Source organism: Rhinoderma darwinii, chromosome 11 (genome assembly GCF_050947455.1).
Source record: "Rhinoderma darwinii isolate aRhiDar2 chromosome 11, aRhiDar2.hap1, whole genome shotgun sequence".
Lineage (NCBI taxonomy): Eukaryota > Metazoa > Chordata > Amphibia > Anura > Rhinodermatidae > Rhinoderma > Rhinoderma darwinii.
The window spans coordinates 3,600,008-3,619,345 of NC_134697.1; the positions used below are offsets into that span (position 1 = coordinate 3,600,008).

A 19,338-nucleotide genomic window follows, 5' to 3' on the forward strand; every position below is an offset into this window, starting at 1 on the left:
CCTCGTGAGTATTAGTCGGGGTCTTGTGAGTATTAGTCGGGGTCTCGTGGGTATTAGTCGGGGTCTCATGAGTATTAGTCGGGGTCTTGTGAGTATTAGTCGGGGTCTCGTGAGTATTAGTGGGGGTCTCGTGGGTATTAGTCGGGGTCTTGTGGGTATAAGTAGGGGTTTCGTGAGTATTAGTGGGGGCCTCATGGGTATTAGTCGGGGTCTCGTGGGTATTATTCAGGCCCTCATGGGTATTAGTCGGGGCCTCGTGAGTATTAGTCGGGGTCTCATGGGTATTAGTCGGGGTCTCATGAGTATTAGTCGGGGTCTCATGGGTATTAGTCGGGGCATCGTGGGTATTAGTGGGGATCTCGTGAGTATTAGTGGGGGTCTTGTGGGTATTAGTCGGGGCCTCGTGGGTATAAATAGGGGTTTCGTGAGTATTAGTGGGGGTCTCGTGGGTATTAGTCAGGCCCTCATGGGTATTAGTGGGGGTCTCGTGGGTATTAGTCGGGGTCTTGTGAGTATTAGTAGGGGTCTCCTGAGTATTAGTCGGGGTCTCATGGGTATTAGTCGGGGTCTCGTGGGTATTAGTCGGGGTCTTGTGGGTATTAGTCGGGGTCTCGTGGGTATTAGTCGGGGTCTCGTGAGTATTAGTCGGGGTCTCGTGGGTATTAGTCGGGGTCTCGTGGGTATTAGTCGGGGTCTCATGAGTATTAGTCGGGGTCTCATGAGTATTAGTCGGGGCCTCGTGAGTATTAGTCGGGGTCTTGTGAGTATTAGTCGGGGTCTCGTGGGTATTAGTCGGGGTCTCATGAGTATTAGTCGGGGTCTTGTGAGTATTAGTCGGGGTCTCGTGAGTATTAGTGGGGGTCTCGTGGGTATTAGTCGGGGTCTTGTGGGTATAAGTAGGGGTTTCGTGAGTATTAGTGGGGGCCTCATGGGTATTAGTCGGGGTCTCGTGGGTATTATTCAGGCCCTCATGGGTATTAGTCGGGGCCTCGTGAGTATTAGTCGGGGTCTCATGGGTATTAGTCGGGGTCTCATGGGTATTAGTCGGGGTCTCATGAGTATTAGTCGGGGTCTCATGGGTATTAGTCGGGGCATCGTGGGTATTAGTGGGGATCTCGTGAGTATTAGTGGGGGTCTTGTGGGTATTAGTCGGGGCCTCGTGGGTATAAATAGGGGTTTCGTGAGTATTAGTGGGGGTCTCGTGGGTATTAGTCAGGCCCTCATGGGTATTAGTGGGGGTCTCGTGGGTATTAGTCGGGGTCTTGTGAGTATTAGTGGGGGCTTCGTGAGTATCAGTGGGGGCCTCATGGGTATTAGTCGGGACCCTGTGAGTATTAGTCGGGGTCTCGTGGGTATTAGTCGGGACCTCATATTAGTCACGTCTTATCATTGTTAGTCAGACTTCTTGATTGACATTACACATAATTTACTACGATCTAATTCTACATTTCAGGACACGGTTTCATTTTTGTTTTTTCCTTGACTTTTGTTTGATGTCACTTCTTGTCTTCAGGCACAATCCAAAAATGAGCAACTTCACCAGCGTGTATGAGACGCCCGTCAACATCCATGTGAAGAAACAGTCAGCGGCCAGTGAGGTGAGCGACAACCGCAGGCCATTAGTAGTATAGCAGACTGGCGGTCTGATAGGACATGCTGGGATGTGTAGTACTACAGCAGCTGGAGGAGATACCGACCTGTGGTATATGTGACTCCTGCCCGCTGTAAGCTACAAATTACTAGTCTAATGTACGTGACGTCACCTAGTGGCCATCAATGGTACTGCGGTCCCTTTATTTGTAAGGATATTACATTGAAGGGGACATTGGCAAATACCTGAACCCCGGAAACTTGACTGCGGTATAAATAACTAAGAGTTACACAACTCCAGAACCAGAATGAAAAGTTAATATGAGACACAATCTTTAACTTTAGCAGACATAAAATATCCACTATTGTCCTCTGTTATCAGCCGTTTCTGGCTGACTACAGTCACAGATAAGAAGGGTCTGCTTGTTCTCCAGACACAGCGCCACTCTTGTCCATGGGCTGAGTTTAGTATTACAGCTCAGCCCCGTGGCAGCCATAGAAGTTGTCACCCAGCTTTCCCAGGACCAGATATTACTGAGATACGTCTGGGGAGGGTATGTAACTACCTGAGAGGAGAGGAAGCCGCTCTCACACCGTTCACCACACGGGAGACTTCCCCTCGTGACCCCGATGTTTTACATGACAGCTGCCGGGTAAGTCAGACATAATAATAAAGCGCAGGATCCGTTCCTCTCTCCTCTCCGGCCGGGGTCGTGTTACGGAATGTTCCGTGGTATTCCCATCTATTTTTGGGCCTCGGCTGTGACTTGAGCGCGGTTATTTACGGATCCTGTGTGCTTAGAGCTGTTTCCTTCCTGGCTCCGTGCGGCTGTCGCTCTCAGTCATCGTCCACACGGCGCTTTATCGTGTTTACGGTCAGGACTTTAATAGCGGTTGTCACAGCTTTAGGCCCAAGTGTCTGTATAAGGCGAGGGCTTCACCGCGACAATCAAGACGATCGAGATCACATGACATTGCGCGTCAACAATCGCCAAAATATCGCAGGAGCGACTTAAAGACGATTCTATGCAATTTTTGCAGATGTGATGATCAGAACTCAAGGAAAGCTGGGTGACAAGAGCTGTAATGGCGGCCATATTGGTTGTCATTCACTTTATATCTATTCAGATTGGCCATTCAGGAATCTGGGAAAGCTGGGTGACAACCATTGTTGGGGCTTTCCCAGAAAGAGATCTAACAATGAAATAACCAGAGGACCGCGAAATGACACAATTTATACACGGCGGCCGGTCTGGTCTTCTATAAATAAATCTTAAAGGTTTTGTCCACTTTCGAAATCCCATTTTTCTTTATTGTCCCAATTCATTGAAAATGAAAAATGAAAAAACGTGGCAATTTTTTTTTACTTCAAAATGCTGTTGTGTGAACAGCTCCTATACAGAGCTAGTCTCCATGGCAACAGACAACAAATACGCCCTGTAGTCTGATCCTGCAGTCAAACTCTGACCTCAACTTTTTCCTAACCAACTAACAATGGACGTTAGGAAGAAGTAAGGGACAGATGGAAGGCAAAATGACCGCAGCATCCGACTATAAAGATTTGTTTGATGTCTGTTACACATAGGTTTGCATAGGAGCTGTATACACAAAACGATAGGTCATTTTTAATTAAGAAATATTGAAAAGTTTCTTCCTTTTTCATTTTAAATGCATTGGGACAATAATTTTTTTGAAAAGTGGTTCTGAAGGTGGACATAGGCTTTAATCTCTAAACAATGGAAGGCATTGTTTAAATTCTGCACCATTTTCAAGATCTCTGCTTGCTGTCAGCGAGTGGGACATTCTTTGTTTGGCTCTCCTCACACCTGTTAGTTACAACGTATCCGTGTAGGTAAGAGCTGTTAGTCTGAAGTCCAACACATGAGAGATTTGTGTTACGGATGTGTTTAGTTCACAGAGAATAATTTACACTGATACATTGTAACAAACCCTCAGCTGTATCAGCAGGAATAGGCCAGGATGAGTTTTTCAGGTTAAATGCTTCTTCTTTTTATACTGAAAAATTCTTCAACTTTCTTATTTTTGAATTTAAATTTTTATTACGTTTTCAACAAAACAACAAAACAGTTAAAAAGCAAAAAAAAAGAACAAAAAAGATGAAAAATGAGACATTTGCACTAAATAATCCATCAGAAGAAGGGAAAACGAAAACAATTCCATCCGTTGTCAGCAGATTAGTGTAAAATCTTAATATTTTATAGCACAAATACATTAGAAATAGCAACTAAACAAGTCTCAGCTTCTAAGTAGTAATTGTAACAAAGAGACAGAAAAGCCGCCGTGTTACCTTCTTCCAAAAGAGAAAAACAAAACATGGAAGTCGGAGCCAGAAGTTTCCATCCCACATTTGGTTTATACAGAAAGGTTTAGAAAATGGAAGATGAACCAATCGCCATACGTTGCCCCCCGAACTACCAGCGCCCATGTTACGAGGGGGAAGTGGGGGAAGGAGTCCTGGACAACCCATATTCTGACCATAGGGCCCATGGTATACGAAAGGTATTTAAACGTATAGTTACCATCTTCTCCATAACATAGTCAATGTGTACTAGGTTACTTAGCTCCATTATTGTGATCGGATCTGAAGACTTCCAAGACCCGGCTATCAATAATCTGGCAGCCAAGACTACATGGCCAACGATCCACCGAAACTCTATAGGGATGTCAACAAGGCCAATAAAACCGAGTGCCAGAGCTGGGGATGGAGAGATCCTGAAATGTACAATAGAAGAAATAAATGTAAAGGTTCATTTCCAAAACTTGGATACAAGAGGGCAAGTCCACCATACCTGCATGTAACAGCCTATCATACCGCAACCCCTCCAACATGGCGGAGAATAAGTAACATTAAATGTAGCAATTGGCAGAGGGTTCTACACCACCTAAGTAGTATTTCTCTGTGGCTTGCTCCCCTTGAAATCCCGGAGGCCCAATGTATAGCAGAGAACCATTCACTTAGTGGGAGTTCCAGGTTTAAATCTCGCTCCCAATGCCACAAATACCCCGGCTTAACCAGCGACTGAGATCGGGAGATTTCAGAATAAAGCAGAGAGATCCCTTTTGATTTTGACGATGCCGAGACAAATATCTTGTGTGCACTAATAGGGAACACTGGGGAATCGACAGAACCTGACTGTAAAATATGGCGGATTTGAAAATATTTAAACAGATGATGTTTGGGAATGTGGTAACTACCAAGTTATAAAGAGGTATTAGTGCATCTCCATCATACAATGACCCGATGTCACCTATTCCAGAATTTACCCAGATCCCCAAATTAATTCCTGGCATGAAGGAAGATCGATAGCAAAGGGGAAGTAGCTTCAGAGATACGCACTCCGACACAGGCGTAACTGATAAGAGATCTCCAGGAGGATACGGAAGCAACAATAGAGAGTGAAGGTCTACCCAATACTGGGCCTTTAGACCCTTTTATAGACAAAAGGGAGACAAGAGGAAACCCCACCGTGGCCCTCTCAATCTCTACCCATCTAAGATCCGAGTTACTCTGCCACCAATGGTACATATGGGTAAGAACAGTAGACTGAAAATATTTTTTAATATCCGGAACTCCCATCCCCCCAGAAAACCAAGGTCTGACCATCGTGGAAAGTCGTATTCTCGGTTTCCTTCCGGCCCATATAAAATCCGTAAGTCATTTCAGAAGTTTCGAAAGATAAAAATTAGGACTATAATCTCATCCTTTTTCCATTCATAGGGAAATGTCGCACTTTAATGGTGGGATCTGTACCTATACTCAGTATTTGAGACTTAGCTGGGTTAACTTTATAGTTTGATACTCTACCGAACTCAAAGATAGCTTTCTGGACCGAAATTAGGGATTGTAGAGGGTCCGTAATTGCAAGAAGAACATCATCGGCATAGAGACCAATTTTGTGGACTGTGGGGCCAACTCTAAAGCTATGTTCACACGGGGTCTTTTGCCGAGTTTTTTGACGCGGAAACCGCGTCGCAAAACTCGGCAGAAACGGCCCGAGAACGCCTCCCATTGATTTCAATGGGAGGCGTCGGCGTCTTTTTCCCGCGAGCAGTAAAACTGCCTCGCGGGAAAAAGAAGCGACATGCCCTATCTTCGGGCGCTTCCGCCTCCGACCTCCCATTGACTTCAATGGGAGGCAGGAGAAAGCGTGTTTTCTGCCCGCGGCGCTCAATGGCCGCGGGCGAAAAACGGCGCGATAATTGCTATTCACACGGAGTATTTTGGGGGAGGAATATCTGCCTCAAAATTCCGTTTGGAGCTTTGAGGCAGATATTCCTCCCCCAAAATACTCCGTGTGAACATAGCCTAATACCCTTAATACTTGGATCATTGCGTATCAACTCTGCCAATGGTTCCATGGCTAGGACAAATATAATAGGGGACAAAGGACAACCTTGCCGCGTGCCATTTTGTATCTTAAATGAATCGGACAAGAACTCTGAGGAAAGAACTCTGAGGAAAGAACCCTGAGGAAAGAACCCTGAGGAAAGAACCCTGAGGAAAGAACCCTGAGGAAAGAACCCTGAGGAAAGAACCCTGAGGAAAGAACTCTGAGGAAAGAACCCTGAGGAAAGAACCCTGAGGAAAGAACTCTGAGGAAAGAACCCTGAGGAAAGAACTCTGAGGAAAGAACTCTGAGGAAAGAACTCTGAGGAAAGAACTCTGAGGAAAGAACTCTGAGGAAAGAACCCTGAGGAAAGAACCCTGAGGAAAGAACCCTGAGGAAAGAACCCTGAGGAAAGAGCCCTGAGGAAAGAGCCCTGAGGAAAGAGCCCTGAGGAAAGAACTCTGAGGAAAGAACCCTGAGGAAAGAACCCTGAGGAAAGAACCCTGTGGAAAGAACCCTGAGGAAAGAACCCCGAGGAAAGAACCCTGAGGAAAGAACCCTGAGGAAAGAACCCTGAGGAAAGAGCCCTGAGGAAAGAACCCTGAGGAAAGAACTCTGAGGAAAGAACCCTGAGGAAAGAACCCTGAGGAAAGAACCCTGAGGAAAGAACCCTGAGGAAAGAACCCTGAGGAAAGAACCCTGAGGAAAGAACTCTGAGGAAAGAACTCTGAGGAAAGAACTCTGAGGAAAGAACCCTGAGGAAAGAACCCTGAGGAAAGAACCCTGAGGAAAGAACCCTGAGGAAAGAACCCTGAGGAAAGAGCCCTGAGGAAAGAGCCCTGAGGAAAGAACCCTGAGGAAAGAACTCTGAGGAAAGAACTCTGAGGAAAGAACTCTGAGGAAAGAACTCCAGCTAAAGGAGATGAATACAATGCAAGTACAGAAGATTTTATAAAACCTCAAATGCCAAATTGTTCCAAAAGGTGAGATCGATAATTCCAATGCACCCGATCAAAGGCCTTCTCAACTTAGATTTCGTGAGCTAAATATATTTTCAGCACAAAACTCTCTCCTATCCTGAAAGTTTGTTACATTGTATCAGCGTAGGTAAAATGTATCAGCAGTCCAGATTGTTTAGCTCACAGAGAATCGTCAAGGCTGGATACAGTTGTAACAAAGGAGGAGATTCAGCCTCTGGATGGAAACAGAAATGTTACTATTCAATGAGAGCAAACAGAGATCTAGAAAATGATGAGGAACTGAAGCAAAAAAATCCATCAGAAATTTTCACTTTTCAATGTACAAGGATTAAGTTTTATTTCCAGAAAAATGTCGGGCGATGTTTGGAGAGTGGGGTGGAGTGATCCGATATCCGGCGTTACCTTGTCTCCACAGATTAAGTATCGGGAGGACGGAGAACGATTCAAGTCCGTTTTCCATTGGGACATGAACAGCGTCGAGCGCGACCAGAATGACAAGGCAGAGCATGTGACGCAGCAGGTACTCCCAGCGCTGGGGGTGCACGAGGTCGGGATATTGGGGGACGCACTCTCATTTTTTCCCCTTTTTTTTCCTCCAGAATCTTTATGAAGAGGGTAAATCCTGGATTGACGTAAACCCGGACATGGTTCGCATCGAGCAGGGACAGCAGGCGATAATAAATAACGTAAGATCCTCAGCACATAATGACCCCCCCTGGTGGCTGAGCGCGGAATATTACGATCTGCAACAATAGAACTCGCTGATAATTACATTACGGGATGTGTTCCTTGTTTTAAGCAGCAAAAAGCGCGATGTGCGGTGGTTCTGCGGAGAATCTGGCGTACACAGAGCTGGGAATGTCCACCTGACGGCCCGCATGCACCTGACGGCCCGCATGCACCTGACGGCCCGCATGCACCTGACGGCCCGCATGCACCTGACGGCCCGCATGCACCCGACGGCCCGCATGCACCCGACGGCCCGCATCCAACTGACGGCCCGCATGCACCTGACAGCCCGCATGCACCTGACAGCCCGCATGCACCCCACGGCGTGCGTCCACCCGACGGCCCGCGTCCACCCGACGGGCCCCCGTGCACATGACGGCCCCCGTACACATGATGGCCCGCGTCCACCTGACGGCCCGCGTCCACCTGACGGCCCGCATGCATCCGACGGCCCTCATCCACCCGACGGCCCTCATCCACCCGACGGCCCTTATCCACCCGACGGCCCTTATCCACCCGACGGCCCTTATCCACCCGACGGCCCGCATCCACCCGACGGCCCGCATGCACCCGACGGCCCGCATGCCCCCGACGGCCCGCATGCACCCGACGGCCCGCATGCACCCGACGGCCCGCATGCACCCGACGGCCCTCATCCACCAGACAGCCCGCATCCACCTGACGGCCCGCATGCACGTGACAGCCCTCATCCACATTTCTCCATTTCGTGTTTCCATTCTTTTCCGTAGAGGAGACATTACTATAACTGGGGCGTCGGGTGTCACTTATTTTATGACTTTCTATTTGGCGTTTACATCTTAAAACAATGTGCGTCTTCCCTGCTGCCAGGCACAGTATACAGAGGAATATGAGCAGCAGACCAGGAAAGGAAGCTTCCCCGCCATGATCACCCCCGCCTATCAGACAGCAAGGAAAGCCGCTCAGCTGGCCAGCAATGTAAGTGCCCCCCATGAGCTGTATACAGCAGTGTAAGTGCCCTCCATGAGCTGTATACTGCAATGTAAGTGCCCCCCATGAGCTGTATACTGCAATGTAAGTGCCCCCCATGAGCTGTATACAGCAGTGTAAGTGCCCCCCATGAGCTGTATACTGCAATGTAAGTGCCCCCCATGAGCTGTATACTGCAATGTAAGTGCCCCCCATGAGCTGTATACTGCAATGTAAGTGCCCCCCATGAGCTGTATACTGCAATGTAAGTGCCCCCCATGAGCTGTATACGGCAATGTATATACAAGTTCTACTATAAGACACGGAGGAAACACTAAATATAGCAATGATTATATACAGTACACGGCCCTCACTTTGTACAGGTCAATAATATAATAATCATTATATACAGGACAGTCCATACAGTCACTATATGCAATGCAGTCCATACACTCGCTATATACAGGACAGTCCATACACTCGCTATATACAGGACAGTCCATACACTCGCTATATATAGGACAGTCCATACACTCGCTATATACAGGACAGTCCATACACTCGCTATATACAGGACAGTCCATACACTCGCTATATACAGGACAGTCCATACACTCGCTATATACCGGACAGTCCATACACTCGCTATATACCGGACAGTCCATACACTCGCTATATACCGGACAGTCCATACACTCGCTATATACAGGACAGTCCATACACTCGCTATATACCGGACAGTCCATACACTCGCTATATACCGGACAGTCCATACACTCGCTATATACCGGATAGTCCATACACTCGCTATATAGAGGACAGTCCATATACTTGATATATACAGGACTGTCCCTACACTCGCTATATACAGGACAGTCCATACACTCACTATATACAGGACAGTCCATACACTCGCTATATACAGGACAGTCCATACACTCACTATATACAGGACAGTCCATACACTCGCTATATACAGGACAGTCCATACACTCGCTATATACAGGACAGTTCTCCGATCATTATAGATGGCATAGTCCCTGCAATCTCTGTATAAAATGTGACTGTATCCTACCTGACAGGTGGAATATAAGCGTGGGCACGATGAGCGGGTATCCCAGTACACCAGCGTGGTGGACACAAAGGATATTTTACATGCCAAGTCTGGGGGTCAGCACCGCAGCGATGTAAGTACCCACAATCTCCCCCTTCATCCCACAGCACCACAATGGCTTCTTTTGAATTGTTTCTGTATTTTCTGCCTCCAGATAAAATACACAGAAGACTATGAGGAGGAGAGGGGGAAGGGCAGCTTCCCGGCATTGATTACTCCAGGCTACCAGATTGCCAAGAAGGCTAATGAGCTGGCCAGTGATGTAAGTTCTGGACCATTCTCTTGATGAACCTCAGTACCACTTCTGGCCATTAGGTGGTGCTGTAGATCCCTTTGCTGCAAGTGTCATTTGTAGATTATTGTAGGGCAGGATTCATCTATACCTCTCCGCTTCACTTATACGCTGGAGTGTATATCTCTGGGGCCTATAACCAAAAAGTAGCAGAGATTTTTTTCACCCAAGAAAGTCTATTTTTTAAAGCATTTGCTCTTGGTTCACTGCTATAGATTTCCCCCCACCGAAGCTGCGCACTGCAGGTAAATGTGAGCCCCACTATAGATTACAATTCTATTCTGATGTCTTAGTTATATCGGTTTCTGGGAAGATGAGCGACAAACATAAGAGTGTAACCCAACTTTCCTAGACACCTGATCAGCAAAGCTGTCTAGTTATGCAGAAATATGGTCACCGCATGTATCACTTCATAACTAAGCAGACTTGCCATTCTGGGATCTGGAAAAGCCGGAGCAAAATCCTTGATTGACGCAATATGTGTCACTTTTCAATTTTTTAATGTACAGGAGTCGGTGTGTGAGGGGGAGGGGTGCAGTGAATGGTGGCGCTGGGGTTATGTGCCCCTGCAGAAGGCTTATTGCCTGGGGGGGCATGGGTAGTTTTGTGTGACCTTCTTTTATTTAGGGTACAAGTCAAGACCGCACCTTTTACTCCAATATAAATGTATAATAACTTCTAGAATACATAAGTGTGGTTAATGCAGAGTCCTAAGTGTTGGGGACTAGTGTAATGTCTGTGCTCCCTCCGTCCCTGCGACAGGTAAAATATCACCAGCGTTATCAGAGGGAGATGAAGGGAAAAACAAGCGCCACAGATGTCACCAAACAGAGAGCAGAGCAGCTGAGGGAGGTAAGAGGCGAGACCCGGAGGCGCACAACTGTCAGTCACCCCCACCACATGTCCGCCTGTCCCTCAGCCCCGGGACTGTGCAGAAATCAAAGACTGAATGCAACATCTCTGAAAAGATCCTTAAAGCCTTCACTACGGCCCATCATCAAATCAAGAGGCTGAGCTCATAAATCGCCTGCATCTTTTCTTATCTGATATTCCAATTATGGGATGTCTAACAATAGTCACTTGTCTATATTCAATGTTATATCTATAGCAATAAGGGGCACATAATACACAGGTAGGATAGCCTGATATTCCCTGCACTTATACAGTCAGAATACATATAAATCTGAATATAAAGCTCGGCAGAACATCATCAGTGTGATAGTTTCTTGGCTGTAACTTACAATTCCAGCACCAGAGGGCGCTGACAGCAGATTATTATCATAATTATTATTATTATTATTATTATATTATATTTATAGTACGGTAACATATTCCGCAGCGCCGCACACTGAATGTATCCATCACATCATATTACACTAGAAACACAAATTGGTAGAAAGTTGATTGTTGAACAGGTTGGATCCTGATTATTATTGATACATCTCCGTCTTAGTTTCACCTTGCAGACATTGTAATTTATACGTCTTTGATGATGATTTCTCCTTTTGGAATAGGAATATGATGAGGATCTGGAGGAGTACAGAGGGAAGGGCAGCTTTCCAGCAATGATCACCCCGGCGTATCTCAGCGCCAAAAAGGCTAATGATATAGCCAGCGACGTGAGTATTTGTGTCAGGGAAACACCAGAAATCAGAGTAGACATTAGAAAGTTGTGTGTGTGGTCACCTATACATGTGTGATGGATGATGGATGGATGTATAATTGTCTGCATAGTGTATAAGGATGGGTGTATGACTGATGTATGGAGGACGGGTGTATGACTGATGTATGGAGGATGGGTGTATGACTGATGTATGGAGGACTGATGTATGGAGGACGGGTGTATGACTGATGTATAGAGGACGGGTGTATAACTGATGTATGGAGGATGGGTGTATGACTGATGTATGGAGGACGCGTGTATGACTGATGTATGGAGGACGGGTGTATGACTGATGTATAGAGGACGGGTGTATGACTGATGTATAGAGGACGGGTGTATAACTGATGTATGGAGGATGGGTGTATGACTGATGTATGGAGGACGGGTGTATGACTGATGTATGGAGGACGGGTGTATGACTGATGTATGGAGGACAGGTGTATGACTGATGTATGGAGGACGGGTGTATGACTGATGTATGGAGGACGGGTGTATGACTGATGTATGGAGGACGGGTGTATGACTGATGTATGCAGGATGGGTTTATGACTGATGTATGGAGGACGGGTGTATGACAGATGTATGGAGGAGGGGTGTATGACTGATGTATGGAGGAGTGGTGTATGACTGATGTATGGAGGACGGGTGTATGACTGATGTATGGAAGAGGGGTGTATGACTGATGTATGGAGGACGGGTGTATGACTGATGTATGGAGGAGGGGTGTATGACTGATGTATGGAGGACGGGTGTATGACTGATGTATGGAGGACTGATGTATGGAGGACAGGTGTATGACTGATGTATGGAGGACGGGTGAATGACTGATGTATGGAGGACGGGTGTATGACTGATGTATGGAGGACGGGTGTATGACTGATGTATGGAGGACGGGTGTATGACTGATGTATGGAGGACGGGTGTATGACTGATGTATGGAGGACGGGTGTATGACTGATGTATGGAGGACGGGTGTATGACTGATGTATGGAGGACGGGTGTATGACTGATGTATGGAGGACGGGTGTATGACTGATGTATGGAGGACGGGTGTATGACTGATGTATGGAGGACGGGTGTATGACTGATGTATGGAGGACGGGTTTATGACTGATGTATGGAGGAGGGGTGTATGACTGATGTATGCAGGATGGGTGTATGACTGATGTATGGAGGACGGGTGTATGACTGATGTATGGAGGACGGGTGTATGACTGATGTATGGAGGACGGGTGTATGACTGATGTATGGAGGACGGGTGTATGACTGATGTATGGAGGACGGGTGTATGACTGATGTATGGAGGACGGGTGTATGACTGATGTATGGAGGACGGGTGTATGACTGATGCATGGAGGACGGGTTTATGACGTATGGAGGACGGGTGTATGACTGATGTATGGAGGACGGGTGTATGACTGATGTATGGAGGACGGGTGTATGACTGATGTATGGAGGAGTGGTGTATGACTGATGTATGGAGGACGGGTGTATGACTGATGTATGGAGGAGGGGTGTATGACTGATGTATGGAGGAGTGGTGTATGACTGATGTATGGAGGACGGGTGTATGACTGATGTATGGAGGAGGGGTGTATGACTGATGTATGGAGGACGGGTGTATGACTGATGTATGGAGGACTGATGTATGGAAGACGGGTGTATGACTGATGTATGGAGGAGGGGTGTATGACTGATGCATGGAGGACGGGTGTATGACTGATGTATGGAGGACGGGTGTATGACTGATGTATGGAGGACGGGTGTATGACTGATGTATGGAGGACTGATGTATGGAAGACGGGTGTATGACTGATGTATGGAGGAGGGGTGTCTGACTGATGTATGGAGGACGGGTGTATGACTGATGTATGGAGGACGGGTGTATGACTGATGTATGGAGGATGGGTGTATGACTGATGTATGGAGGATGGGTGTATGACTGATGTATAGAGGTGGGATGTATGACTGATGTATAGAGGAGGGGTGTATAACTGATGTATAGAGGAGGGGTGTATGACTGATGTATGGAGGACTGATGTATGGAGGACGGGTGTATATGGAGGATGGGTGTATGACTGATGTATGGAGGACGGGTGTATGACTGATGTATGGAGGACTGATGTATGGAGGACGGGTGTATGACTGATGTATGGAGGACGGGTGTATGACTGATGTATGGAGGATGGGTGTATGACTGATGTATGGAGGACGGGTGTATGACTGATGTATGGAGGATGGGTGTATGACTGATGTATGGAGGATGGGTGTATGACTGATGTATGGAAGACGGGTGTATGACTGATGCATGGAGGACGGGTGTATGACTGATATATGGAGGATGGGTGTATGACTGATGTATAGAGGAGGGGTGTATGACTGATGTATAGAGGAGGGGCGTATGACTGATGTATAGAGGAGGGGTGTATGACTGATGTATGGAGGACGGGTGTATGACTGATGTATGGAGGATGGGTGTATGACTGATGTATGGAGGATGGGTGTATGACTGATGTATGGAGGACGGGTGTATGACTGATGTATAGAGGAGGGGTGTATGACTGATGTATGGAGGACTGATGTATGGAGGACGGGTGTATGACTGATGTATGGAGGACGGGTGTATGACTGATGTATGGAGGACGGGTGTATGACTGATGTATGGAGGACGGGTGTATGACTGATGTATGGAGGACGGGTGTATGACTGATGTATGGAGGACGGGTGTATGACTGATGCATGGAGGACGGGTGTATGACTGATGTATGGAGGACGGGTGTATGACTGATGTTTGGAGGACGGGTGTATGACTGATGTATGGAGGAGGGGTGTATGACTGATGTATGGAGGACTGATGTATGGAGGACGGGTGTATGACTGATGTATGGAGGATGGGTGTATGACTGATGTATGCAGGATGGGTGTATGACTGATGTATGGAGGATGGGTGTATGACTGATGTATGCAGGACGGGTGTATGACTGATGTATGGAGGACGGGTGTATGACTGATGTATGGAGGACGGGTGTATGACTGATGTATGGAGGACGGGTGTATGACTGATGTATGGAGGACAGGTGTATGACTGATGTATGGAGGACGGGTGTATGACTGATGTATGGAGGACGGGTGTATGACTGATGCATGGAGGACGGGTTTATGACTGATGTATGGAGGACGGGTGTATGACTGATGTATGGAGGACGGGTGTATGACTGATGTATGGAGGACGGGTGTATGACTGATGTATGGAGGAGTGGTGTATGACTGATGTATGGAGGACGGGTGTATGACTGATGTATGGAGGAGGGGTGTATGACTGATGTATGGAGGAGTGGTGTATGACTGATGTATGGAGGACGGGTGTATGACTGATGTATGGAGGAGGGGTGTATGACTGATGTATGGAGGACGGGTGTATGACTGATGTATGGAGGACTGATGTATGGAAGACGGGTGTATGACTGATGTATGGAGGAGGGGTGTATGACTGATGCATGGAGGACGGGTGTATGACTGATGTATGGAGGACGGGTGTATGACTGATGTATGGAGGACGGGTGTATGACTGATGTATGGAGGACTGATGTATGGAAGACGGGTGTATGACTGATGTATGGAGGAGGGGTGTCTGACTGATGTATGGAGGACGGGTGTATGACTGATGTATGGAGGACGGGTGTATGACTGATGTATGGAGGACAGGTGTATGACTGATGTATGGAGGACGGGTGTATGACTGATGTATGGAGGACGGGTGTATGACTGATGCATGGAGGACGGGTTTATGACTGATGTATGGAGGACGGGTGTATGACTGATGTATGGAGGACGGGTGTATGACTGATGTATGGAGGACGGGTGTATGACTGATGTATGGAGGAGTGGTGTATGACTGATGTATGGAGGACGGGTGTATGACTGATGTATGGAGGAGGGGTGTATGACTGATGTATGGAGGAGTGGTGTATGACTGATGTATGGAGGACGGGTGTATGACTGATGTATGGAGGAGGGGTGTATGACTGATGTATGGAGGACGGGTGTATGACTGATGTATGGAGGACTGATGTATGGAAGACGGGTGTATGACTGATGTATGGAGGAGGGGTGTATGACTGATGCATGGAGGACGGGTGTATGACTGATGTATGGAGGACGGGTGTATGACTGATGTATGGAGGACGGGTGTATGACTGATGTATGGAGGACTGATGTATGGAAGACGGGTGTATGACTGATGTATGGAGGAGGGGTGTCTGACTGATGTATGGAGGACGGGTGTATGACTGATGTATGGAGGACGGGTGTATGACTGATGTATGGAGGATGGGTGTATGACTGATGTATGGAGGACGGGTGTATGACTGATGTATGGAGGACGGGTGTATGACTGATGTATGGAGGATGGGTGTATGACTGATGTATAGAGGTGGGATGTATGACTGATGTATAGAGGAGGGGTGTATAACTGATGTATAGAGGAGGGGTATATGACTGATGTATGGAGGACTGATGTATGGAGGACGGGTGTATGACTGATGTATGGAGGATGGGTGTATGACTGATGTATGGAGGACGGGTGTATGACTGATGTATGGAGGACTGATGTATGGAGGACGGGTGTATGACTGATGTATGGAGGACGGGTGTATGACTGATGTATGGAGGATGGGTGTATGACTGATGTATGGAGGACGGGTGTATGACTGATGTATGGAGGATGGGTGTATGACTGATGTATGGAGGATGGGTGTATGACTGATGTATGGAAGACGGGTGTATGACTGATGCATGGAGGACGGGTGTATGACTGATATATGGAGGATGGGTGTATGACTGATGTATAGAGGAGGGGTGTATGACTGATGTATAGAGGAGGGGTGTATGACTGATGTATAGAGGAGGGGTGTATGACTGATGTATGGAGGACGGGTGTATGACTGATGTATGGAGGAGGGGTGTATGACTGATGTATGGAGGACGGGTGTATGACTGATGTATGGAGGACTGATGTATGGAGGACAGATGTATGACTGATGTATGGAGGACGGGTGAATGACTGATGTATGGAGGACGGGTGTATGACTGATGTATGGAGGACGGGTGTATGACTGATGTATGGAGGACGGGTGTATGACTGATGTATGGAGGACGGGTGTATGACTGATGTATGGAGGACGGGTGTATGACTGATGTATGGAGGACGGGTGTATGACTGATGTATGGAGGAGGGGTGTATGACTGATGTATGGAGGACTGATGTATGGAGGACGGGTGTATGACTGATGTATGGATGACGGGTGTATGACTGATGTATGGACAACGGGTGTATGACTGATGTATGGAGAACGGGTGTCTGACTGATGTATGGAGGACGGGTGTATGACCGATGTATGCAGGACGGGTGTATGACTGATGTATGGAGGACGGGTGTATGACTGATGTATGGAGGATGGGTGTATGACTGATATATGGAGGATGGGTGTATGACTGATGCATTAAGGAGGGGTGTATGACTGATGTATGGAGGACGGGTGTATGACTGATGTATGGAGGACAGGTGTATGACTGATGTATGGAGGACGGGTGTATGACTGATGTATGGAGGATGGGTGTATGACTGATGTATGGAGGACGGGTGTATGACCGATGTATGGAGGACGGGTGTATGACTGATGTATGGAGGACGGGTGTATGACTGATGTATGGAGGACGGGTGTATGACTGATGTATGGAGGACGGGTGTATGACTGATGTATGGAGGAGGGGTGTATGACTGATGTATGGAGGACTGATGTATGGAAGACGGGTGTATGACTGATGTATGGAGGAGGGGTGTATGACTGATGCATGGAGGACGGGTGTATGACTGATGTATGGAGGACGGGTGTATGACTGATGTATGGAGGACGGGTGTATGACTGATGTATGGAGGACTGATGTATGGAAGACGGGTGTATGACTGATGTATGGAGGAGGGGTGTCTGACTGATGTATGGAGGACGGGTGTATGACTGATGTATGGAGGACGGGTGTATGACTGATGTATGGAGGATGGGTGTATGACTGATGTATGGAGGACGGGTGTATGACTGATGTATGGAGGACGGGTGTATGACTGATGTATGGAGGATGGGTGTATGACTGATGTATAGAGGTGGGATGTATGACTGATGTATAGAGGAGGGGTGTATAACTGATGTATAGAGGAGGGGTATATGACTGATGTATGGAGGACTGATGTATGGAGGACGGGTGTATGACTGATGTATGGAGGATGGGTGTATGACTGATGTATGGAGGACGGGTGTATGACTGATGTATGGAGGACTGATGTATGGAGGACGGGTGTATGACTGATGTATGGAGGACGGGTGTATGACTGATGTATGGAGGATGGGTGTATGACTGATGTATGGAGGACGGGTGTATGACTGATGTATGGAGGATGGGTGTATGACTGATGTATGGAGGATGGGTGTATGACTGATGTATGGAAGACGGGTGTATGACTGATGCATGGAGGACGGGTGTATGACTGATGTATGGAGGATGGGTGTATGACTGATGTATGGAAGACGGGTGTATGACTGATGCATGGAGGACGGGTGTATGACTGATATATGGAGGATGGGTGTATGACTGATGTATAGAGGAGGGGTGTATGACTGATGTATAGACCAGGGGTGTATGACTGATGTATAGAGGAGGGGTGTATGACTGATGTATGGAGGACGGGTGTATGACTGATGTATGGAGGATGGGTGTATGACTGATGTATGGAGGATGGGTGTATGACTGATGTATGGAGGACGGGTGTATGACTGATGTATAGAGGAGGGGTGTATGACTGATGTATGGAGGACGGGTGTATGACTGATGTATGGAGGACGGGTGTATGACTGATGTATGGAGGACGGGTGTATGACTGATGTATGGAGGACGGGTGTATGACTGATGTATGGAGGACGGGTGTATGACTGATGTATGGAGGACGGGTGTATGACTGATGCATGGAGGACGGGTGTATGACTGATGTATGGAGGACGGGTGTATGACTGATGTTTGGAGGACGGGTGTATGACTGATGTATGGAGGACGGGTGAATGACTGATGTATGGAGGACGGGTGTATGACTGATGTATGGAGGACGGGTGTATGACTGATGTATGGAGGACGGGTGTATGACTGATGTATGGAGGACGGGTGTATGACTGATGTATGGAGGACGGGTGTATGACTGATGTATGGAGGACGGGTGTATGACTGATGTATGGAGGACGGGTGTATGACTGATGTATGGAGGACGGGTTTATGACCGATGTATGGAGGAGGGGTGTATGACTGATGTATGCAGGATGGGTGTATGACTGATGTATGGAGGACGGGTGTATGACTGATGTATGGAGGACGGGTGTATGACTGATATATGGAGGACGGGTGTATGACCGATGTATGCAGGACGGGTGTATGACTGATGTATGGAGGACGGGTGTATGACTGATGTATGGAGGATGGGTGTATGACTGATGTATGGAGGATGGAAGTATGACTGATGCATGGAGGAGGGGTGTATGACTGATGTATGGAGGACGGGTGTATGACTGATGTATGGAGGACAGGTGTATGACTGATGTATGGGGGACGGGTGTATGACTGATGTATGGAGG

At 47.4% G+C, this 19,338-nt stretch overlaps 1 protein-coding gene across 1 annotated transcript in view; it reads left to right on the forward strand.

The window, feature by feature from the left end:
* The first annotated feature begins 1,526 nt into the window (after nucleotides 1-1,526).
* The window catches only part of NRAP (nebulin related anchoring protein), a 140,346-nt gene continuing 122,534 nt past the window's right edge, over nucleotides 1,527-19,338 (forward strand). Inside the window, exons 1-8 of the mRNA XM_075842687.1 lie at nucleotides 1,527-1,598; nucleotides 7,335-7,439; nucleotides 7,519-7,605; nucleotides 8,498-8,605; nucleotides 9,679-9,783; nucleotides 9,865-9,972; nucleotides 10,765-10,854; nucleotides 11,517-11,621. Of these exons, the coding sequence (XP_075698802.1) occupies nucleotides 1,527-1,598; nucleotides 7,335-7,439; nucleotides 7,519-7,605; nucleotides 8,498-8,605; nucleotides 9,679-9,783; nucleotides 9,865-9,972; nucleotides 10,765-10,854; nucleotides 11,517-11,621 (780 nt within the window). The remainder of the gene's footprint in view (nucleotides 1,599-7,334; nucleotides 7,440-7,518; nucleotides 7,606-8,497; nucleotides 8,606-9,678; nucleotides 9,784-9,864; nucleotides 9,973-10,764; nucleotides 10,855-11,516; nucleotides 11,622-19,338) is intronic.